Source organism: Parasteatoda tepidariorum, chromosome 12 (genome assembly GCF_982258835.1).
Source record: "Parasteatoda tepidariorum strain Cologne lab strain chromosome 12, Ptep-v5.0, whole genome shotgun sequence".
NCBI lineage: Eukaryota > Metazoa > Arthropoda > Arachnida > Araneae > Theridiidae > Parasteatoda > Parasteatoda tepidariorum.
Window position 1 is genome coordinate 39,677,651 of NC_141766.1, and position 26,999 is coordinate 39,704,649.

The 26,999-nt window shown below is 26.4% G+C and overlaps 1 protein-coding gene across 1 annotated transcript in view; it reads left to right on the forward strand.

Annotated features, from left to right (window-relative positions):
• Positions 1 to 10,397: 10,397 nt before the first annotated feature.
• Positions 10,398 to 26,999, forward strand: part of LOC107455081 (uncharacterized) — a 72,984-nt gene continuing 56,382 nt past the window's right edge. Inside the window, exon 1 of the mRNA XM_016072504.3 lies at positions 10,398 to 10,992. Within this exon, the coding sequence (XP_015927990.1) occupies positions 10,647 to 10,992 (346 nt within the window). The 5' untranslated portion in view covers positions 10,398 to 10,646. The remainder of the gene's footprint in view (positions 10,993 to 26,999) is intronic.

Consider the following 26,999-nt stretch of genomic DNA (forward strand, 5'->3'; position numbering starts at 1 on the left):
TTTAATTTAAAAAATCAATTTTTCTGGATTAAGAGGCAATATTTCAAATTGATTAATGTCTTATTGATTAATGTTAAATTGATTAATGTACAAAGGGTAAAAATGAACTTTTTACCCAGTTTTTAGTAATTTCATTTCAGTCACGAAGGGTGTTCCTAAAGCTTTCATTTTAGACCCTTTATTTTTCTTAAATTTTACCTATGCTTTCTATAAGTTAAAATTATTTGAATTCTTTATTACTTTTGTCGATGATTCTGTATTGCTATATTCTTGTTCTGATATAAATATACTAAGATGCAAGTTGAACTAGAGTTAAAATAGGTAACTGGTTTTCATAAAATAATCTAGATTTAAATTTAAATAAAACCAAATAAATGTTTCTCAGCTTAACGAGCTCAGCTCAGCTTTTTAATTTCGAACCGAAATTTCATTCGCTTGAATGCGTAACATTTTATACCAGTCCTTATTATTTTATACAATCCATTAATACTGAGCCGTGGTAGCTCAGGGGATAGAGCGTTAGCTTTTCAATGAGGTGAACCGAGTTCGAATCCCAGCTTTGGCTGGCTGATACGAATTCGCACCGGCCACAGTGCTGATGCAAAATATCCTCAGTGGTAGACGGATCATAGGTTAAAGTCCCCTTGCCGTCACACTAATAGTGGGAGGTTTTTGTGATTTACCTCTCCGTGTAACGCAAATGCGGGTTAGTTCAATCAAAAAGTCCTCTACGAAGGCAAATTTCTCCCAGTACTTGATCCACGAGTCCTTGTCTTCTGGATTGGGTTCAAAATTACATGGCTACGGAGTTGAACCAAGTTGAACGGAGTGGCCAAGGTAACGTTGCTTCTTGTAGAAAATTCAATAGAATTTGTTGCTGTTAAAAAAATATAAGAAGAAAATCATCAGTATCTATCTTACTTGAGTTATTATAAGGTAGTTAGCAAAATCTTCGCTTTTTTTTACACCAGTCTTTAAAAAATTGATTTTACTTGGAGGATTATCAAAATTCCCTTATATCTTTCAGATTATTTGTTTTATAAACAAGTTTTAATTGTGAAAGATAAATTTAACATTATCTGAAAAAAAGAGTCCAAATTTGTTTTTCTATAACCACCCGTTCGGATTTTTCTAGCTAAGAAATTTGCAATTTTTTTAGAAAAAAAATCAAGTTTTCTCGAACTTTGACACAAGAGGGGGGGGGGTCTGAATATTATTTTATTGAGCTGAAACTTTCCAATTATTAGTTTTATACCAAATGACAATCTTCTGTGAAAGATTTGATGAAATTTCTCTTACCCATGTTAATAAAAATCCACTCTACTTGCTACTATTGTTTAGTTTTTCAAACAATGAGGATGTGAACTATTTTTGTTCATCTTCCCTCAATTGCACATTCCTTTCATTTTACTAAATTTGTACTTTTGAAATGTTTATTTTTATAAAGCATAATTTTTCACAACGATGAAGCTCCTTGTTATTTTTCAAGAAATATAAGTTTATGCTATTTAAAGACTGTTTTATTAATATATTTAAATACAATATATTTAATTAATGCAATATGCAATAAACTTAACTCATATATTTTATCCTCTTCATATTATTTGCTTTACAATTTATTTTGACTAAATCATTATCCATCACTTCCAACTATCAATCCTTCATTATAATAATAAATTATTGACCATCTTTAAGCAAAATCAGCTACTCACTTTTCTTCTGCATCAACTTATTCACCATATAGTATTTTTGTAAGAGTGTCTTTTATTTCCTTGGTGAATAGAAAAGGCTAATTTTTAAAAACCATGAATTTTATTTGTTAGCTAAATGTACGTTCCCAACTATCAATCCTTGATTATGACAATAAATTATTGACCATCTTTAAGCAAAATCAGTTATTCTCTTTCCTTCTGCATCAACTTAGTCACCATACAGCTCTTTTGTTTTTGTAAGAGTGTCTTTTATTTCCTTGGAGAAAAGAAAAGGCTAATTTTTAAAAACCATGATGCTATTTGTTAATTAAATGTACGTTCCCAACTATCAATCCTTGATTATAACAATAAATTATTGACCATCTTTAAGCAAAATCAACTACTCTCTTTCCTTCCGCATCAACTTATTCACCATATAGCTCTTTTATTTTTGTAAGAGTGTCTTTTATTTCCTTGGAGAATAGAAAAGGTTAATTTTTAAAAACCATGAATGTTATTTGTTAGTTAAATGTGCGTTCCTAACTGTCAATACCTGATTATAACAATAAATTATTAGCCATCTTCAACCAAAATCAGCTATTCTCTTTCCTTCCGCATCAACTTAGTCACCATATAGCTCTTTTATTTAGAATAGCAAAGGTTAATTTTCATAAATAATGAATGCTATTTGTTAGTTAAATATACGTTAGCAATTTCTTTTCTAATAAAAACTTACAGAACTCTCTTACTGAGCTAAATTTTTAACAATTAAAATTACTCTTCCCTGAATCTACTTTTGAGATTTTACCTTTTGCCGGTGAGTTACATTTTCCAAGCATTAGCTGAAAGCTCTTAAAAAGCTTATACCACTTCAAACGCACCACCGATACCCCAAAGTTTTTATTTAAATCCCAGCCTTCTCTTTATTTTTTTGTACTCTGAAAGAAATAATAAAACTCCCCCGCTCAAAAGAAGTCGATTTGAAGTAAAAGCGGAAGAGCCCTTTGTAGGTGCCTTCTAAGTGCCTCCTCACTAATGCCAAACAAACCCCGTAGCTAGCGAATTACTGGCTTTTGATTCCACCAGTCTGAATGGGCTCTATTGTCCGCCATAGCCCCATTAGCTTCTCTGAGGTGAATTCATCCCGACTATACCCCTAAACGCTCTTCCATAGAACGGATTGATGAAGAGTACGGGAATCCTTTCCTTCGAATCTTTTATCATTTATGCGATTAGGCGACGATACTAATTATTAGCGTTACTCCTTGAATAGCGGTTGCTTCTATAGGGTTTTCAGATCAACGTACCGTAGCTAAATAACGCTTTTTACCCTTCGTTTTCGTGGGCTTTGTGCTGTAACCGCGAAAGGTTGGTCTGGCATTTGCTTCTCCATTTATGTCATAGTTGAGACTGTTTGGGATGGGATCGTGTTTGAATGAAATGGTTGTATTGATATGAATAGCTTTTGATACTGATAGACGCAATCAGCGGGATTTATTTTTGTTGAGTCCTATAGACCTTGAAATGGTTAGATAAAGTTTTATAGTCGTTTAAACGCCGCACAGATTTCTATGAAAAGGATCGTAAATATTAAAACGCTTGTTGGGAGAGTCTATTTTTAAATAGAACGCAAAAAGAGCCCCCAACTTTTCAGTAAGTTTCACACATCACTACAAATGAGACTTAATGTATCATGGTTAGGATTTCTATAGGATTTAATTTAATTTATCATCGAAATTTTTAACTCAATCAACGGGAGTTATTTTTGTTGCGTCCTATAAGCCTTGAAATGCTTAAAGTATTAGAATCCTTTTAACTCCGTACATATTTCTATAAAAAGTTCAATATATCAAATAATCTATTTTATATATATATATATATATATATATATATATATATATATATATATATATATATATATATATATATATATATATATATATATATATATATATATATATATATATATATATATATATATATATATATATATAAATATATATATATTCTATAAATATCAAAGTTACTGAGAGACGCAATTAGTGGGATTTATTTTTGTTGAGTCCTATAGACCTTGAAATGGATAGATAAAGTTTTATAGTCCTTTAAACGCCGCACAGATTTCTATGAAAAGGATCGTAAATATTAAAACGCTTGTTGGGAGAGTCTATTTTTAAATAGAACGCAAAAAGAGGCCCCAACTTTTCAGTAAGTTTCACACATCACTACAAATGAGATTAAATGTAGCATGGTTAGGATTTCTATAGGATTTAATTTATCATCGAAATTTTTAACTCAATCAACGGGAGTTATTTTTGTTGCGTCCTATAAACCTTGAAATGCTTAGATAAAGTATTAGAATCCGCACATATTTCTATAAAAGTTCAATATATCAAATAATCTATTCTATAAATATTTATATACATATATCTATATCTATATATCTATAAATATCTATATATTCTATAAATATCAAAGTTACTGATTGACGCAATCAGCGGGATTTATTTTTGTTGAGTCCTATAGACCTTGAAATGCATAGATAAAGTATTAGAATCCTTTTAATTCCGCACATATTTCTATAAAAAGTATTGTAAATATTAATATTAAACGTTGGAGTTATTTTTGTTGCGTCCTATAAGCCTTGAAATGGTTTAGATAAAGTATTAGAATCCTTTTAACTCCACACATATTTCTATAAAAAGTATTGCAAATATTAATATTAAGCGCTAGTTGTGAGTCTGTTTTTAATCCAGTAAAAAGAGCCTAAAATTTTCAGAAATAAGAGTTAGGTTTGAAACCTAATGAAGTCTACCTCTTTGTTAAAAATCTTTTGCTTCCAGTGTTTACAAGACATTTCGTACACATCGTCATTAAAATATATTTTGGTCACATAATATGTAGGTAATCAATCAGGGGGATTTATTGTTATTGAGTTCTGAAAACCTTGAAATGGTTAAATAAACTTTCAGTATCCTTTGAGCATCAGACAGATTTCTTTGAAAAAAATTATTTTAATGTTGAAATGATTTTTTGAAAAGATAAGTAGAATTGATTTTGAAATCGATTTTAAGTCCAAATTAGTCTATTTATTTGATTAAAAAATAACTGATTTTTTTTCAGTTAATTTTGTTGCGTCCTATAAACCTTGAAATGGTTTGATAAAGAATTATAATCCGCTTAACACCACACAGATTTCCATGAAAAGTATTGTTAATATTAATATTAAATGCTTTTTGTGAGTCTATTTTTAGACAGAAAAAAGAGCCTCAACATTCCAGTAATTTTCAGAAATGCCAAACATAAAAACTAGTTCTAAAACCTAATATAGTCTACTTCTGTGTTAATAGTCTACTGCCTCTAGCGTACACAGATATTTTGCACTCACTATCTGTGGGATTTATTGTTATTACTCTCAAGAACCTTCAAATTTTTGCATAAAGTTGCAGTATCATTTTAACACCAAATAGATTTCCTCAAAAACGATCGTTTCAATCTTAAATTGAATTTTTTTTAGAAAATGTAAATAAGACTGATTCGAAATCCATCTTTCTGTTTATTTGATTAAAAAAAAGCTTCAATTAACTTATTTAATTTTTGCAAATTTATTAAAGTTTTCGTACCTGTTAAATGCAGAATTTCTTTTCATAATTTTACCTTAATAATTTTTTTTCAAATCATTAATTTTTATTAAAAATATAAAACACATTTAAATTCAAACACAGCTTCTTTTGTTGATTTATTTGACATTTAACATCGATGAAAAGTGCGCACGCATTGACTATACAGGACAAAAATTGCAAATACTTTAAATATATAAATTATATCATACGTAAATAAAACAACAAATGCTTTAAAACTAAAACTTTCTAGAGTAGTAATTAAAATATTTCATGGATGATAACACCTATTTACTTATAATTATTTAAATATCAAAATGAAATAATTGAAAGCTATTAGTAGTTGAAGCAATTAAAGACGGATCGAACAGCTGTCTGAAATAGTATTAGTTAAATGAGAAATAGGATTCCATGTTGGCTGATTGATTTTAACGAAAATAGGATAATTTTGCGGAACTCACTAAAAGAATTAACATAATAAAGTCAACTTTTGAATATTTTTTGCGACCATTGATCTTAAAAAATATGATCCGACTACTATTTGATGCATCGAATACAACACTAACGTTGAACGTTAATCAAGTTCTTTTTTTTCTTTTCTTTTTTAAAAAATAGAATGCGTTCACGTGCACCCTCTTCTTGCTCAAAATAAATAAATAAACTGATTGAATGTTGAACCATCATATCAGTATCTCGAACCATGCTATCGTGAATAGTTACTGCAGTCTTATTGAGTTAATAAATTAACATGTGTTTCCACACAGGAAAAAAAAAAATTCGAATCAAATTACGGTATTAAGTACCGGCACTTTGGGTCCATTAACCGTAAAATTCGTTTACAATAAATCAATTTTTATGGTAAAATATTAAGCCGCAATTTTCACAGTAATATTTATTTAATTAGAGTGGTTCAGTAATTTTAAGTAAATTATTACAGTAAAAGGTGCGGCATATCAGATTTCTTTGCTCTGCAACATGCTCCGGTAAAAATGGATTTCACGGTAAGAAGTGCAAAAGTACCCGAGGGCCGGAATTTTTTATCGTAGTTAGAAGCTGAATTTGTTACAGTGCAGTTATAATTAACCACAGTATCATGCGGGCAAGTTTATAAAATAATGATCTGATTGATAATATGGTTCAACTTAAAGTTACATAGAGGTTAAGGCGAACTTGTACGATATCTTTCAAATACGCGCTTTAAAGTTTCTAACAGTGTAATTTTTCAGAGATGAGACGTATATCAGAGTATTAGAAGTTTTGGAACTTTTTTAAGCATATTATGGTACAAATTTATTGCAATCTTAATGCAATGTTTAGTTAAAACATAAAATTATAAAAATCTATCTTTCTTGAGCTTGATTACAAATTCAACTTAAATGGAAAAATAGTACTTATTAGTGTTGCAGTTAATTTTTACAGTAATGTGGTTTGAGGTATAAATATTATGGTTCATTATTGAATAGATTTTTTCAAAAACGTGAGGAAAATTTTGAACAAGTTTATTGTTTTAGTTAACCATTAACATTTTTAATATATTGGATGGGACGAATTAATGAATAATATTTCAGAATGTTTTTCACCAACAGAGCTGCGTGATTAGTATTTTTGAAGAAACAATTTGAATAATGTTATTAGTTTTATTTTTGAAAATTAAAAATCTGCGTCGATTTGCATTGAAATTGATGAAAAATAGGTTTTGAATGTCTGTAAATTGTTTTAAGAATAATTAAAAAAATATTTTTCAAAAGTCTAAAAACGAATAGAAAGCTATTTTTTAAAAAATCTAAGAACGATCTCTTATATATTAATTAACAGATCGAATAAGTCACTTTATCTAAAATGTTAATTGCATTATCGTTACTTAATTTACTGATTTCTGAGAGCAATTTTACTAAAAATAGGGTAGATTTTTTTCAAACAACAAAAAAGTTGTTGCGCAAGTTTTTATTTATTAGGATTTATTTGTTAAAAGCAAGATAGTCCTATCTACCACAATACCTTAATAATATGAATATTTATATTAAGATAAGTCAAATCATATTTCTTTTAGCTCAAGGGATAGGTGCACAGAAGAATGTATACACTTCATGTCCCGAGAAAAAAAAATATGGTCAAAATTACTAGAATATGGTAAAACTTATCGTGTTTCTGGCTCAATGGGAACACCTTGAGGCTCGTTTTTCTTTTATTTTCTTATTTTTTATTTTATTTAACTGAAGCACTTTGGTAATGAATTTGGTAAATTTAAAAATGAAATATAGGTATTATATTATGTGATAAAATTTAGTATAAGTGAGCAAAAATTTGGTAATTTTATCATGATACCTTAGAGCATGATATAAAAACCTTTTTTCGATTAAATTTACTTTTCAGTTTTGTATTTTTTTACTAAATGTGTGTTGATGAGAGTTATAATTTTGAAATCTTGAATTTCCGGTAAACCGTTACCAAATGAGCGAAAATTTAATCTAATGAGTGGTTTAAGTACAGTATATTTCGATTTTATTAACCAGATTTGTGGTTTATAATTTTTTAAAATTTTTTATTTTTATTTCTCATTTTTTTTTACCTTGAATGTCCTTATTAGTTTGATAATTTTAACAGACATTTTTTTCTTCGAGTGTAAACAAATATGTTTATAACTTTTGCCTTATAGGTGTTTTTCTTACATGGACCACTTTTTACAGCTAAACATTGATTGGGTAATATAAAAATTTTGCAAGCGTTACGGTTTCCTTTACTCTTACGTTCATGCAATTCGAGCTTCAAAGCTCTTGAGCGAAAAGTTGATTACAAAACATTGCTACAGGGATAGAAAATAAAGTTAGCGATTCGGTTAATGTGAGATGAAAAATCTCAATTACATATACTGAGCCTTTTCTGCAACCTCTCAAGTTGTACATTGGAATCGAGTAAATATAAAATTGCTCCATCATATGGTTTAATTTGCCACCTTATTGAGGTTACAACTAATATGAACCTCAACATGGTCAAAAATTTCGAATTACAGAGAGAGAATTAGAAGTTTAATAAAACTTTCTCTTTTCCGTTAAGATTGACAATTGTTATGAAGGAAAGAATATTTAGATAATGCAATTTGGTAATTTTAATTCAGATAAATAAATAATAGGTTAATTAGCAAAGAAATAATATATATATGCATACTATATTCGCATGTTGTTAAAAAGTTTGGAGAGTTTCAAAAGATAATACCTTTCAAATTCACAACACTCTTAGTACAGGGCTTGATTGTGCAAAATTATTTCTTTGTCAAATTTAGTATTATCGAATATTATTGTAATCTAATATACACACGACGTTGTGTTCGACAATGATCACGATATTACCGATGCTGATACTCTGTAAAAAATCTTTCATCAATATTCAAAAATTTATCAATAATAAATTGATTTTGTAAATAAAAAAATTTCAATGACGAATAACTGTTTCTCTTAGATCTAAATAGCTGCAAATAAGTACAAATTTGAAAAATTATTGTTTGGTAGTAAGCCGTGTTTTGAAAAATTTGAATTTAGCGCAGAAAAAGACACCGGTGTTTCATACTGTATTTAATAACCATAAATTAGTAAAATGTAAAATATAATATTTTATCTTTATTTTGACTTTTATTAATACAAAATAATATGAAAAGTATGAAAAATAAGTTTAATGAAATTCTGCGTCAAAAGGCTAATCTATTACTGAAAATATAAATGATCAGAACTAAAAATAGGCAAACTAAGAAACAATTTGTAGCATTTTCGAAATAATTCGTCATGAACTATCAAAGACAAATCCGAAGAACTGATGAAATTAAAAGAATTAAAGCTGTTAATTTTTAAAACTCGGTGCTATGCTATAGAGTTTTAAAGCTAAAAGCAGTCTTCAAAAGTGAATTAAATTAGAATATTACTAAAAATTTTCTATTATTATTAAATGATTCTGAAATAATTTTTCTGCATAAATTTTGAATTAATATCGAAAAACTAATAGAATCAAAAGAATTTACAATGATAAAATTTGCAACAGAGTTTTTAAACTAAATAATTTGTAAAACTAAATTGAATAAGGATTGTACTAAATTTTTTCTCTAGCTAAAACTGTTTTATCGTGAAATAATAACTGATGGATACAATTTTAAAATAATATCCATTTTCTTTCCCTTTTTTTTTGTTTTTGTTTCTATTCATAATTTGTCATGAGTTATCTAAAAAAATATGAATCATGGTATGATACGGATGCATGCATTAGTAAAATAATACCGAAAAAACTAAGGGAATCAAAAGAATTAGCAATGATTAAATACGCGATAGAGTTTTTAAACTAAAAATAATTTGTGAAATCAAATGAAAAAAGGATTTCATTGAATATTTTCTCTTGCTAAAACTGTTTTATCATGAAAGGATAAATTATGGATATAATTATAACATAATATAAACTTTTTTTTTCTTTTTGTTTCTATTCTTAAAATAATAAGAAGACTTTTTTTTTTAAATAATACTTCAAACGAAATACAATAATCTTCAACTCCATATAAAATCATATCTACTAATTCCCTAATTTAGAAAAATATTTTGACAATACGTAAATAATTAATCAAATTCTGAGCGAAAGTTTGAAAACAAAACTTTTAAAACGCATGATTCCTCAATGACATAGAAAAACACGCGTATCATTGTTTCAAACTAAAACGTTTGGCGCAAACTGAAGTTATCTGCGCCAGCTATAGAAACAGTAGCGGGAATAAAGCAGAAAAGGGAAAAAAATAATCTTTCTAGGGAAAATAATTCTATGTCGTAGACATAATGCATGATTGAATAAGGGGGTCATACTACGAATCGCTGTTTTGGGATTCCCCTTTGAAACAGCATTTATGAGAATCGGCCTCACTCTTTGCTACCTGCACGCTTGCTGACGTCACTTTCACTCTTTTCCAATCCCACTCGCTTATGGGCGTGTCATCACTCTTTTCATCCAATGCAGCACACAGCTACTTTGAAGATCTGACCAATAGCTATAGATCTCTACAAGTCAGTCCTTCGTTCCGTTGAAAGATACACCTGCTCAAAAATGGCTTTGTAATTTTGTTCAGTATTTGTCCCTCATCTAAACTGATCGCGCGTCGCTTATTTTGCTGATTCTTTTTCCAAAAAAAAAAAAGTGTCCTTGAAATAAATTGCAAAGGAAAAAAAATATGAAAAGAAAATGACGTCGACCCGTATTTTTTCGAGAAATTAATAAATTCAGAGATTTGTAGTTGAGCGAAAAAACTAAGCAATTATGCTTTCAAAAGTTTTATAAAGTGAGAAGAAAATATATTTTGCAACCACCTGAGATGTCGAAAGATTTGTCGAGAGGCAAAATATCTCCGACACCTTCTACAGACAGTTCATTACAGACATCTTCTTCACCACAGTCCACCCCTTGTATAGCGAGGAACCCTTTTTCGATTGTTAGTATTCTAAGTCGAAGTGATCCAAAAAGAAGATCTCCTTTTTATGAGGAACCACAACTACAGACACAAAATCCTGTAACTAGGCTGTACTTAGACTCTCAGTTACCTGTTCTAAGACCTCCCGCATTTTTACCGGTAGGTCCTCTAAGCGGACATTTAAATAGAAAACCTACTCCATGGTTTCCCTGGGCCCATGCGAATTCTTCTGTACAAGATGCCACATTAGGTAAGTAAATCTTCATTCTACCATAAACAAACCTAATCAATAGAATAAGTCTTTTACCACCAATAATGCGAATAACTAGTTTAACATACCATAAATTACTATTTACATTGGAATGAACCATAATTTCATAAATCTTTGGTTGGTATAATTCACAAAATCTTTAGTAACTAGTTAAAATAATTCACGTCATATCATGAATAATTCAATTTAAAATTTTGGAATAACGCTTTAATTTAAGTTTACATTATAAAACGTTCAATTTAAATACGAAAAGCCAGCTTTGTATATTTACTCAAAAATTAAAAAAAATACATGAAATTTATTTATTTATTTTATTTTACATTTCAGTTTTTTCCCCATTATTTCTTTTCCTTATAGACTGTAAAAAATTCCGCATCAAATTACGGTAAAAAGCACCGGCACTCAGGGTGTTGATACTTATTACCGTAAAATCCATTTTTACCGAAAAATGTTACGGAGCAAAAAAATCTGTTACACCGTAATTTTTACAGTAATAATTGCCGTAAAATCACTGAATCACTCTAATTAAATAAATATTACTGTAAAAATAACGGTATGATATTTCACGGTAAAAATGGATTTTACGGATGGCGCTCTCAAAGTTTCGATACCTTACTCCGTAACGTGATCTGGAATTTCTTACACAGAATATTTTTCTGGAATGTAATGAAAAAATATGAAAGTTATAACATGAAAGTAATAATTTGAAAATATGTTGAAATATGAAAGTAAAAGTAAGAATAGTTGTTAATCCGTTTAGTAATTCCATTATTAAAGTATTTTTGTGTATTTATTTTGAGTTACCCACTGTACAAAAGTTCCTGATCAAATTACGGAATAACGTACCGGCATATTGGATGCATTATCCGTAAAATTTATTTTACCGTAAAATCTATTTTTATCATAAAATATTGTACGTTAATTTTTACAGTACTATTTATTTAGTTTGAGTGATTCAGTGATTTTATTGTAATTATTAATGTAAAAATTACGGTGTATCAGATTTTTTGTTTCGTAACATATTCCGGTTAAAATGGATTATACTATAAAAAATTGCAGTACCCTGAGTGCTGGTACTTTTTACCGTATCTCGCGTAACCAGAAACTATACCTAGCGTGGAAATGAAAGTACAAAAAAAAAAAAAAAAAAAAAAAAAAAAAACAGAAAGGAAGAAAAGGTGACAAAACATGAGGTTGCAGTGGAACTTTATTAAGTTCAAAAGAAAAAAAAAACATCCCAAAATCAAAAGTTCAACAATTGTTTTAACATATTTCAACTTATATGTACTGTTAGTGAACAAATAAAATTTCGTGTTTTAATTTTTTAAAATTTTATTTAATAACTAGAATGAAAATAAAGATGTGTGATTGATTCAGGAAACTTTATTCTACTTGGGGAGTTGGGATAATGTAAGAATGTGGTTTTTTTAACTTCAAACAGCAGCAGTCTACTTTCCTAAATTATGACCTCTTCATAATATAACCTTTCTGAGGTTCCCCATAATGAAATTGAAACAGAATTTTTTGAAATCAAAAATTCAAAAATTTTTTTAAAAAACTTATTTTAGCTTGCACGAACTTATAAGTTACTGAGCAAATAAGGTCTCATGTTCGATTTTTGTTTTAAATTTTATTTAATTATTAGAATAAAAATAAGGATTTAAAAAAAAAGGATATGATACTAGGAAATAATCTGATTCAAAAAGCCTTATTCAACTTAAGAAACAAAAATACGTCTTTAAAAAAAAATATATATATATATTAAAAAAAAAAAAAAAAAAAAAAAAAAAATTAAACGGTGAGCAGCAACCATCTTCTAGTTATGACTTCATCATAAAAAAAAAAAAAAAATATTGAATATTCCGAAGTTTCCCATACTGATATCGGTACAAAATTTACTAAAATCAAAAATCCGAAGTTTTTTTAAACTTATTTCAACTTATGTGAACTGTTACTGAACAAATAATATAAGTTCTCATGATAATATAATAATATAAGATCTCTCGAATAAGATCTCATGCTCCATTTTTAAAAACTTTATTCATTCCTTATAATAAAAATGAAGATTTGATTATTTAAAAAACTTTATTCAACTTGGGGAACAGGGAAACGGTGTTTTTTTTAAACTTCAACTGTAGCCTTTTTCTTCTCCCAAATTATGATCTCCTCATAATAAAACTGATGCAGAATATTCTGAAGTTCTGCATAATGAAATGGGTACAGAATTTTCCGAAATCATCCATTTTTCTAACTTATTTCAGCTTATATAAACTGCTACTGAACAAATAAGATTACTTTTTCTTTTTTAACATTTTCTACTTTAAATAAAAGAAATTGAAATACAATTGAAGCAAAAAAAAAAAAAAAAAAAGGAAATCATTGAACTTGGGGGATAGAGATTAAGTAAGAAATTGGTTTCCCAAGTGTCGGTTCTTTTTCTTCCCTTCCTCCATTCATGACCCCCGGCAATCGTAGCTTAAAATAGCTGAAAACGATTAAATAAATAAGGAAAAATAATCATATTTCATTTATTTTTTCGTATTTTAGTACTTAAAATAAAGATCCAATTTAAAATGATAAAATTTTCCTTTGAAGATATATGTTTGGTTTCTTTTTCTTTTCAATGTTATTTATTTGTTTAATTCTTTATTAGATTTATTTCAATAATTTATTTATTGATGTATGTATTTAGTTCTTTAATTTTTCAAAAGAATTCATTTAATCGTTCTTACATCATTTAATCGTTTTTAGAATCAAAACCTATGTTTTTATGACTCCCGGCACTCGTCGCTGAAAATAACAGCAAACGATTAAATAAATAAGGAAAAATAAACATATTTCATTAATTTTTTTTGTATTTCAGTACTTAAAGTAAAGAAGCTATTCAAAATGATAGAATTTTCCTTCGAAGATATATGTTTGGTTTCTTTTTCTTTTATATGCCATTTGTTTGTTTAATTCTTTATTAGATTAATTCCAATAATTTATTTATTGATGTAAGTATTTAATCCTTTAATTTTTTTAAAAAGTATTTGATCATTCCTTTAATCGCTCATGCATCATTTAATCGTTTTTAAAATCAAAACCGATGTTTTTAAATATTAAAAAGAAAATGATAATCACAATTTTTGATTTATAAAATTTTAGTAAAGAAAGGTCAAAATTAATAATGATTTAAGAACATATTCAACTTTTAAACTACATAGTTGAATGCTGTAAGGAAATATTTTCCAGAAAGTTTTGTCTTTAAAACGATGGCAAACGAATTCTGGAGCGATATTTTAGTTGAACTTGAACAGAAGCATTGCTTAATTTTACACATTATTAAGATTGCAGCAAATAAGCTCAATATTATGATCAAAATTTGCATCGCTTTTCTCTGAGAGTTAATAATTTACACAAGCAATACATTGTAAAAAATTCCGCATCATTTTACGCTAAAAAGTACCGTCACTCAGGATGCAAGTACTTTTTACCGTAAAATCCCATTTTTACCGGAACAAGTTACGGAACAAAAATTCTGATATACTGTAATTTTTACTGTAATAATTACCTTAAAATCACTGAATCACTTTAAATAAATAAATATTACTGCAAAAATTATGGTATAATACTTTCTGGTAAAAATGGATTTTATGTTAAAATGGATTTTACGGACGATAAAGTGCTAATACTCTAAGTGCTGATACTTTATACCGTAATTTCATCCGTAGATTTTTTAGTGTATATACTAATTTAAAACATCCCAAAATAGAGCAAATTTTTTAACCGTGTTATTTTTAATGGTATATACATCAGGTTTGTGACATTTTGGATGATTATTAAACAATACTGATAGTTCATATTGAACTAGTAAAAATTTATATGACTTTAAAAAAAAAAAAAAAAAAAAAAGGAAAGGAGCAAAAAAACAATGTAAGCGGCACTTACAAAAAATATTTTTTTTGCCATTAGTAATATAAATTTCGTATTATGTAATAAAAATTTATAAGTGATCTAATAAAATTTAAAAATAACATTGAGACATGATTTCTGAAATTTCGCGTAGAAAGTTTCGAATAATTCCAAGTACTATCGCGCTTGCTTCTATAAAACTTATTTTATATTCTAGTCAGTAAAAACTATCTTTTAATGCGGATTTTAAAATTAATTCTTATTGAACTTGAATATTAATATTCTTTTTATAATATTAATATTCTTTTTATAATATTAATATTTCTTTATTGATAAAATTAAGTTATGTACAATTTCTTGATAAAGTTGAGTAATTAGCATAAAAAATATGAAATAAATGATTCCATACAAAATGAAAAAAAAAAAAAACTTAAAAAAAAGAACTAAAAAAAAAGTTTTGCTGAGCAAAAATTTATTTATTAAGATTTATAAGCTAAATTTTCAGAATTAAAAATTGAAATCCATAAGCGATCTGCGCAATAATATTTGCTGACAACACCATAAATATAATTTCGGAGATCAAAAAACGCATAGAGAGGGAATTTAATAATTCTAAATTGAAAATAAAAATTCTAAAAGTACGATTATACGGCTTTAAAATTACACAGTTATTTTATATTATAATCAATTAAAATTTAAGGTCAATTTAGATAAAATTCTAAAATGTTAAAATTAAGATTGCTTTAGTTTGATAAAGCTGAGTAATTATTAAAAGAAATAGAGGAAAAGTAATGCCATAGAAAGTCAAATATGCTTTAGTTTTATTGTTGAACAACTAGTACAATATTTAAATTAAACCCTATCGGAATTCATTTCTTAAGGTGTCGGTTTCAAAATACAAAGAAAATTAAAAAAGAAAGGACTTAAGTTAGTTACTGTCGGAGCTTAAGGCTATAAAGATAAAAGAAAAATCCTAACAGAAACTTCGTCATTGTGGGATTTTTTTTAAAAAGATTAAGTAATTGTGTTTTACAAGCTAAGTAAAGTTTTTAATTAAACTTTTTGTTTGGCTTGCATAATAATACAGTAATAAAAAATTTAAAATTAACAGGCTCGCTTAAGTGTTTATAATTAAATTAATTTATGAGGCAATAATTCTTTTATTCTAAAACTAGAAACTATAAGTAAAAAAGTAAAAACATGAACCAAAATTTTAGATTGTTAAATGACGTTTAAAATAAAATGAAAATAATGAAATGTGCATTTTACCTTTAAAAATAAGTAACTTACTAGTATCCTTTTAAATTGAATACTTAGACAATAAAGAAAACGATACTTAAGATTATACTTAATCATTCAAGACCAAATTTTTTCCTAGGCGAACATATAGTAGTACGTTATGTTTCACGCGTAAACTTTAATACAATTATTAAAACGGTTTTCTGTTATTTTTATTATATTTTACCTTTTAATAGAAGCAATTTGCTATTTTAATAGAAAATAGTAGTAATGATGGAGATATACATAAGGCATAAATATTGATAACAGTGAAAAGTCTTAACATGAATCATATCATTAGATTGTAAATTGATGTTTAAGATAAAAAAAAGGGCAATAAGCAGTTAAATTTTCAATATAAGCATTCATACATAATCTTTAGCCCGTTAATTCAACTGTACTTAAGCTAATTATAAAATTTAATCGTTCAGCATGGAAAATTTATTATGATTCATACGAAAATATTAAAAAAATAACAGAAATTGCTTTTAAGTTTTCATTACATTTCCCCTCTCAGTCAAAGAAATTTGCTGTTATTGATGCTAATCTAAATTTAATATTGTTGCACACAATTTACTGTTAATACAATTTTCAAAAGAAATGCATAACTTAACTAAACAGCTTGAGCAGGACATGAGAATTATTAAATTATTCATAAAGTAATATAATTCCTGAGATAATCCCTAATGAAATTTGTATAATTTATCGCAATTTCAGTAAGTTTTCTGCTTATTAAATATATATATCCGTTAATGGGCCGGGATAGCCAAGTTGGTAGGGTGTTGGGCCCATGATCAAAGGTCGTGAGTTCGATCCCTGCCGACCGAAGACTTCCCATTTAGTGAGTGGTGACAGGTGCACAATAAACCTGATGGATCGCAAAGTCCTCCATGTTCCCATAACAAATCAATACCTCTAGGGGTACTGAATTGGTGATTGATCGTTCTCTGGTACAGGTCAAAATTACGATCTGTGGATGAATGAACGAATTGGTCCTCCCTACAAACGGGATGTGACGTATGTGTGGCTGAAGTCGTATTCTTAGCTATAGATGGAGCCACAGAAAAACAAGAAACGCACCGTTTACCTTAAATTCGGTTGGTTTCACCAAGCAAGCTTGTTAGCATTGGCAAGTGGCATTAGAAACAACAAAATATAATACCTAATAATCACACTTTATTAAAAATTTTTATCCGCTAATAATAATTAAAAATAAGCAAGTATATCTACTAAAACTAAAACCAAAATAAATAATATAATGATACAAGTATAATAAATATCATGATAATATAACTAAGCCTTACATCATTGTTTACAACTTACTTTGATACAAATGGAAACCGAAATTTGTAATTTTATCAAAAACCTTAAACAGAGCATGAAAATTACTAAACTATTCAGTATAGTATTATAATTTCCGATATAAATCTTACGGAAAATTGTATAATTAAAATTTTGTTAAAAATTTCATTTAAGAAACGTACAATCACAGATGATATCGTTTATCTATAATTTTTTAACCCTTTATGAAGGTAAAAAAAAAACTTAAAATAACTAATCTAGCTAAAATTTAGCTAAATTATGAAATTAAAACTTATAATACTAGCAATTAGTGCTACGGTTATGCAATTAAACCTCTAAACCTAATAATGTAATTTACAACTCAACTTAATAAAAATTTAAAACAAAATTCATGACTTAAAAAAATTATTAAAAAGCTTAAATTGAGAAGGGAAATTATTAATTAATACGTTAAAGTATTAAAATTTCGGAAACAATGCATAACTCATGGCACGCGGAGGAAAAGAATTCCGGAAAAATTACTGTTCGGAATAGTAATGACATTTCTGGTTTAAAAAAAAAAAATAAATAAATAAAAAAAAAAAAAAAATAAAAAACAAGGAAAAAAAAAACTATGTTTTATCGAATATTCTGGTTTTCAGAAATATCACTCATATGATTTTCAAAACACCACACATTACCACATATTTAATCAAAAATAGAAAACGGAACAATAAATTTAACCAAGTAAATGCTTTTTATGTCCTGCTCCAAGGCATCATGACACAATTACCAAATTTTACCGCATTTACCAAGTTTATCACATGTTATAAAACTGTATTTTATTGTTAATTTTTCCAAAATCAGTACCAATGCCCTTCGTAAAAATTACTAAGCTAATTGGTGATCTCATAAAGCCAGAAATTTTACCATATTCTGGTAATTTTGATCATATTTTTCTCGGGGCAATTTTGTTACCGTTTTATGTCAGGAAATACATTATTTCGTAAATGATCTCTCTCTACTGAAATTAAATATAACTTAAAAAAATAAAAATGAAATAAAATAATTAAACATAACTTACGCAAAATCTTAGCATAATAGAGCTAAATATAATGATAACATAACTAAATCTGACATTCTTGTTTACAACTTACTTTTAACACAAATTTAAGAGGAAGTTCTTAAAAAGAATTCTTATTGGTTTTGTTTTTTGCTAAGAAAATTCATATTTTCCCAACTCCTTTAACTGTACTAAATTTTCTAAACAGCTTTAACCTTTCTTAAAAAAAAGAAAATCTATAAACTTTGATTACATAAACTTTTATTGATAAATCTATTAATTAATTTTTTTAACCTAACATAATGGAACTAAATATAATGGTAACATAACTAAATCTAGCATTTTTGTTTACAACTTACTTTTAACACAAATTTTTATTGGAAATTTGAAACTCAATCAAGAAGTTTAAACAGATCATGAAGATTATTGATATACTTGGTAAAGTATTATAATTTCAACGAAAATTCTTATTGAAGACAATAAACAAGTTTTTTGTAAAGAAAATATATGTTATTCTAACTTATTTAACTTTACTAAAACTTGTAGACTGCTTTAATCATTCATGAAGAAAAAAGAAGAAAAATCTATAAGCTTGGTCCTTCATAAACTTTCATCGGTAAATTTGTTAATATTTTTGATCTGCTTAAATTTAATAAATAATTGAGTAGAATAATGCGATTCGAAAAGTTTTTCAAATTAATAAACAATAGTTTCTCTAATGAAAAATGTATAATTTCAGAAACTGTGTGTGTAAAAATTATAAAGAGTTTTCATTCTCTGTAGCTATTCGTATTCCTTTGTACAATTCTTATTTTTTTTTAAATTTTTATTTTCTTCAAAACAATGAAATAATACTATTTTTTAATTATTACAATGGCTTTAAGTTACTGAAATATTTTTTGCTCAATAAAATTATATGCTATATAGATTAGGTATTATTTGAATCTCCTAAAATTTAGGACATATTTTTAGAAAGCTAATATCGTAATATATTTTTGAATAAAAATAAATTGTGTCAAAAATTTTTAAAGAAAATTTTCACTCAAGCAGTTTTTTCTTCTTATTTTTGTAAACACCACAATGGCATGAATAATGCTATTCAAAATATTATTTACTCAAAAATTTAATATTCTATTAAATTAAATTGGATCCTATAAAAATAGATTTTAGTTATTTAAACTCATAAAAAATTATAATTTTACTCTGTTAGACATTTTGGGACACCTTGAACCATATTTTCTCTCTAAAATCTTTGCAACCTTCATATAGTGCTAATTTGAACCATATTATTAGATTTCTAAAACTTTAATACATTGTACAATTATTAAAATTAAATTAAAATATTGCTTAATTTAACCCCTTAATAAGGTTGATGCAATTTTGCCCCATATTATGGATACTAATATTTTTTTCAACGTGGAACTTATTTGCTTAGAGTGTGTTCTAAGGATCCGCTAAAAAATTAATTTTATTTTAATGTATTAATTATCTTTTACATTTTTGACTAGTTAACCGTGATAAAATTTACTGTAACTCCTTACCTAACATTTCAATCAAGCTATATAATTATATCTAATCAAGTAATATCTTATCTTGACTATAAAATTATGTATTATCATTTATAAGAGGTGCTTTTGGTTATAATAAGTTGAATTATGAAATCTCAGCAAAATTAAATTGAACATTTTATTTTTTTATATATTCACGATTCGTTTTTAAAAGAATTGAGAAGACATTATTAATTGTTCTCAGAAATTGAACTGAATCATTAATGACTAAAAAATTATTATTGCTGTAAAATGTACGAATTAAATGTATGAACTAAAATTTCATGTAATAATCAGGAAATTATTGTATGAAATAAAATGGAGTTCCATGCTCCTCAACTTGAGTATAAAACTTTTAAAACTGCTATCTTCTTTAAGTTACATAACAACATTCTAAACAAGCTACAGTTCTCAAATGAATAGTTGCTTTAGGATTTGTAACGAAACTTTTTATACTATTGTCCGATTAAATCCTTGACATTACAAGAGCTATATTATATTTAATAATTGTTCTTGGAAAAAGTAAATAAGTAAAATTGTACTGCTGCATCAAACAAAATATAATTTAATACTCATCACAAGTATAGAGAGCAATGAAGAAAGTAAATCTCCTTAAATCTTATATGAACGATATTAAGTAAACTACAATCTATTATGAATAGCTATTTTACATTTGTTGTGAAAATTTTAATAGTATTATATGATACAATTTTTGCCTGCATTTAATATTTTTTATCAAAAACTATTAAACAGTAATTAACTTAAAATATATTATTATATTCAATACATTAGATCCAATAATTATGCAATAATTCTGGTTTTCAAAATCACAGTTCTTATTGCCATACATTTAGTAAAAAAAAATAGAACTGAAAACTAAATTTAACTGAATAAATGGCTTTTATGCTCTGATCTAAGGTATCATGATAAGATTACCAAATTTGACTACATTTGCTAAATTTTATCCTTTATAAAAACTATATTTTATTGTTAATTTTATCAAAATTATTATCAAAACCGCTTCGGTAAAAATTACCGAGTTTTTTGGTGCTTCAATAGAGCGAGAAATACGGTAAGTTTTACTATATTTTGATAGTTTTGATCATACTTTTTTTCAGTGCTATTTTAAAATTTAATATGAAACTTTAAATAGTATTAAATGGGGGAAAAAGGTATTTTTTTTAATAACTGTTTGAAACTATCAATAATTAGCTAAAATGTATTAGCGTGTCCAATAAAATACATGTTTGTATCAATTCCAGTCTGATGAGTTTTATATATATCAAACTGCATTTTATTGGATATAATAATTCCCGATGAATGGAAAATTTCATTAAATCACTTCAGAAAAAATTATAGTCTTTTAAAAAATAGCTATTTTGCAATGAATAACTATAAAACTTTTAATAGTATTGCTTGATACAATCCTTGCAATAGGAAGAGCTATTTTATATTTATAGTTCAATTTTCTACTTTCAAAATCTCATAGATTTTTTCCTTGCATATTCAAATAAGTATCGTGGTTTTGTGGGTTCAGAAATCCCTTAAAATATTTGAATGCTAAAAGGGTGGAATAACTTTCTTGCTTTTTTCAGAATATATATAGTCGTTTTAAAATGTTCTTTCCGAACATGTGCTGATTCTTCGAACCCTTGCAGATGACTTGAAAGTGATCGTTTTGGAAAAAGAGAGAATCTTCATATGTTCCCAAACCATTCATAGTTGAATTTTTCATAAGCTTTCTCGCTGAGCACTCGGTTGCCAACAAAATTGTCTTTTATCGTCACTCAGAACCTATCGGCTCTTTGCTATATCTCTTTTTCGAATATATTTAAGCTCTTTAGTTGGTTTTCAGATATAAGAAGGCCTTCAAGCCAAAATATGGTGTTTCCCTTCACAATATTTTAAATTGAGCTCCTTTGTCATAACAATTTCATGAAAATTTGAAATTGAGTGTTAAATTTGATCTTTTCAAAAATGATTTATTCTGTCAACAACCGTATGAGAGAATATTTTCTTACGGAATATTAAATATGTAACGCATCCTTATATTATTCAAAGAGCTTTGATGTTTGATTTAAATTTAAATAGAATTCAAAATCACCGATTTATTTGAGTTATTTTATGAAATTTTCAAAGACTACATCACATTATTACAAAATACTGTTATTTCATAGAGTTATTTTAATAGCATTATAGATTTAATTGTATATTTTTAATATTAGAGATAAATATTTATAGATTTAATTTAATATTATATTATATTTTAAATAAAACTTTAGTTTTAAATATTTTGGATAAAAAGTTAAGAAATTTCGTCATATTGATGACAAAAACAGTTAATATACAGTTTTTACTAATATTAATAAATATTAGCAAGCTCAATAAATATTAAATCAGTTATAAAAAAACCGTTTATACTTAAATAATTTTTACGTTACTAAAGTTTTGCTCTCAAATTATTTTATGTGAGTGACCTACAATGTTACGAATTTGAACCATAATATCGTTCAAATTATTTCCAGTTTTAATATGATGCCAAAATAAACCATATCATTAAACAATTTAGTCTTCTGTGAACTTGATTCTGAGAAATTATTGTTCAGTTTGAAAGTAAATATGATTTAATCACTTGGTTTAAAGTTGCATACCGTTTTATCGTACATAGTTTTTCCATTCAAAATATTTTAAATTGAGCTTCTTCGCCATATCAATTACACAGAAATTTGAAACGGAGTGTCTGATACGGTCTTTTAAAAAATGATTTATTTTTTCAACAACGTATAAGAGAATATTTTTTTTAACGGAAAATTAAATACGTAACGCAACCTTATATTATTCAAAGAGCTTTGATGTTTGATTTAAATATAAATTTAAAGAATCATTGATATCATTGATATATTTGAACTACTGTATGAAATTCATAATGACTGTAACAATATTATAGTAAAATATTGTTTTCAGTGTTTTAACAAATAAATTTTACAAATCATATTTCAGATCTGAATATTTGATAAAAATTAAGAAATTTTGGGCTAGCAAAAAAATAAATGAATAAGTAAATAAATTACCTTTTTTATATATTAATCAGTTTGTAAAATCAGGGTTGCCTTCTTGGTTAAAAATTGTATACTTTTATTACTTTACAACATAAAAAAGAGACATATTACGTGGTTGTTGAGACATAAATTTTCGATTTGCTTAGTTAAATTGTAACATTTTTATATAAATCACAAATTATAAAATGTAAATTTGTTCAAAATAATTTTACATTATTCATCTTTGAAACTGTGCAATAAACGTTACAATAATACGATGCATAACGATACAATAATACGATGATAGACGTACAATAACACGAAGTTGAAACTCGTAACTAAGTAAATAAAAATTAAATAAAGGTAATTTTTCTGAAAACTCTACTCTCATATAAATTTACGGGGAAAGGAAATTCTTTTTAAATAGACCAGACTTATCCTTAATTTTTACAGATTTTCAGTACTAAATTTATCCTTCATTAATTAAATATTATCTTGTGATTAAACTAGCCATGCAAACAGCCGGTTATGTAATTAACATTTCGTTTCTTTGTTATCAATATTTTTTTATGGTTAGATCAGTCAAATGAAACTTTAAGTTTAACTAATTCTTACGTTAATGAAATTTGGCTGCAAATATTTTCAAATAATTTGATTTCGATGCACTGTTTGAAATTTTAGAGTGTATTGTACCATAATATAGTTTAAATTGGATGCAGTTTTATTATGGTAACCAGTTGAACCAGAATGCCATGCAAATTATTTGGCACCTCTTGATATTTTATTATTTTATTCAAGGCTTCAAATATTTAAAGAAAATTCAATGCAGTGCTAAAAATTTTGGAGTATATTGTGGCATAATATAATTCAAATTTTACTATTTAATATGTTACCCATTTGAACCCTTATGTCCTGAAAATAATATGATACGTTTTGTTTCATATGTGATTCAGCTTGTATTATATATGAACCATTCTGCATGATATAACATTTCAGAAATTGTAGAGGTTTTTTTAAAATTATTATTAATAATAATTTATCTGACTTAAACTCAGAATGATAAATATGTAGTTTAAATATCATGTATTTCAGTTTATTAATTAAAAAATTACGCTGTTTTTTGTATTTTTGCCTTATAATCAGAAATGTCATTATTATGCAGTACGGTAATTTTACAAGAATTTTTTGCGTGATTAATTAAAAAGTGCATAAGGTATTCATGCATAATTAAAAATTCAAGAATCCAAATCCGTCGAAAAAACATAGGTTCATTCAGAAAAAATATGTTTTCGTGTCTAAATTTTTATTAACTTAAAATATCATCCGTACTTAATAATTAGCATATTTAAGGTTAGTATTTTGAACCTCTAAGATAATTTTTTAGAACGTCAAAATTCGATTATTAGATCAAAAGTAATTAAGGTGTTCTGAGTTTTATTTTGAACACTGCACTCAGTTTATTCAAAAAAGAAAAAAAAAATTCTTTGTGTTTAATTTTATAGTTTAAAACATCGTCTGCACTAAATAATTAACACATTTAAGGTTAGTATTTGGAACCATTAAAATAACCTTTTCAGAACGTAAAAATCTGATTATTAGATTAAGAGTTATTAAGGTGTTCCGTGTTTTATTCTGTGCACTGGACTCAATTACCAAAGTGTCAAAAAAAATTCTGTCCCATATCATTTGTGGGCAGTATCGAGAGGATTATCACTATATGGATACACTCAAGCGTTAATCGTTCAATGAAGCTTGAAGTGGTTTGTTTGACTTTGGTATAGGGGTAGATATATGGGGAGAGAAATGAGAGACAGGTGGCACGTGCAGATGCTGTATGGTCTGGGGAGGAACATGGTGAAAGTAATTTGAGGGTAAAATGGGTAAAAGTAAACGATAATCGAGAGGGGAGGGGAGCTTTTTCAAGAGTATTCTATTCTATACCGAATGATCAGGGGTTTTTGTGCCCTTTTTGTAGTGTAAAGGGCGAGACCCGTTTTCCTTGTTTAATCGATATTATCGAGCAAATCTTTCCTTAATATAAGTTTATGTGATTCCTTTTAGTTGATTTTCTAATCGTGTTAATTATTCACTTATTTGTTAATTGCTTAAAAAATTTTCGTTGGAAATTTTATTTTTGTAAGAGTAGTTTGTATTAGATTTTGCTTTAAAATTATTTGATATTTTATTATTATCATTATTTAAATTTTTTTCATCGAAATATATTTAGTAATGTATACAGTTTATCTACTCGTGTTAATTATTCTTATTCTTTTAAAAAATTTTATATTTGATATTTGTATTAATTCTATTTCCTTGATTTTAATAACTGTTAATTTTTAATTTCGATAAGTGATAATTTTACTTTTATTAACTGTTAATTTTTAATTATAACATAATTTATTATTATTATTAAAAATTATACATTATTTTAATTATAATATTCTACATTATTTCAAGATCTTAATACTTGATATTTGTAAATTATTCTGTTAATTTTAACAACTAAAGTTAAATCACACAGTTTCTCTAAACAATTATTTATCTGACTTTCGATTATATTCTTATTATTCTATTAATTATTTTCATAAAGAAATATATTGCTAATTATTTTTATTAGTCTATTATTTATTTCTATCATTTTATTAAATATTTTTATTACTTATCTATTATGCAATTATGCATCTCGTTTTAACATATTTTTTATTCCAATAATGAACTTATATAATCATAAAAATTAATAACCATCCTTTGATTCGTAATAAGTTTTGATAAGCTCTAATGATGTAAATTCAATTCATTAAGTGCTTCGAAGAATCTTAGAAACTAATACTCATGTTTAAAAATAGTAACGAAAATTTCTCTCAAGCATATCATAATTAAGCATTAAATAATTATTTTCGAAATATTTCAAATAAATTCAATTGCATTGCATAAAAGAATTAATTTTTTTACATTGAATAATTCTTCATTTTATGTTTAAGGAGATAGTGCAGTGTTTGTCATCAGCATATTAACAACACAACAAGCAACAGCAAACTGTTCAGTTATTTATGATCGTTTTTTTTTTTACAATTATTGTTTAGATTTTATAATCTCCGAAACATTAATAAATTTAAAAAAAAATGCTCTTGTAATTTTTAAAAAAAATTATTCATGATTCTGTGTTCATGAAATTTGAAACAAAAATTTTAAAAATCAATCGTAAAGAATTGTATCGGTTGAAATTTACTGATGAAAAATACTTCAAAATCCCTTAAGTTCAAAGTATCAAAATCTTGCTTTTAGATTTTAACTCGACGCGTTTAGAAATAAATAAGTTATGCAAAAATGTAGTTTATCGTTTGTCAACCAGAAAAAACATGATAGTTACAGCTTAAATAAAATCATTCGTATAAATTAAGAAAGAAAAATTTCTTCCATTTCTTTGAATTCAAAATTGCTAGTTTTTATGCATTATTTGAGGTCACCTTGAAATGCTCTTATAACGAAATTATTGTTATACATTAGAAAAAAAATCTCTTCTTCTTTGTTTTTTTGAAACTTAAACATGCCAGCTTCTTTGCAATGAGGTGACCTAAAAACATCTTATTAAAATTGTTACCAATTTTATGTCTGAATTATAAGTGCTATCTTATAGCTCCCTATTTGACTTTAAAGAAATTTATCACATTATTTTTGATTCAAATAAGCATATTTTGGGTTATAAATGGATTATTTTTAATATTTATTGGAAATAAAAAAAAATCTCCTTTCGAATATGTAGTTTTCTTTTAAAAAGAGTAATTAATCACTTAGACTTTAGTTGTGCTACTTCAATGCTCTTCAAACAATTTTTTCTTCTATTTTATTTTTTTTAATGATATGATTTTGTTTAGTTGATACGGT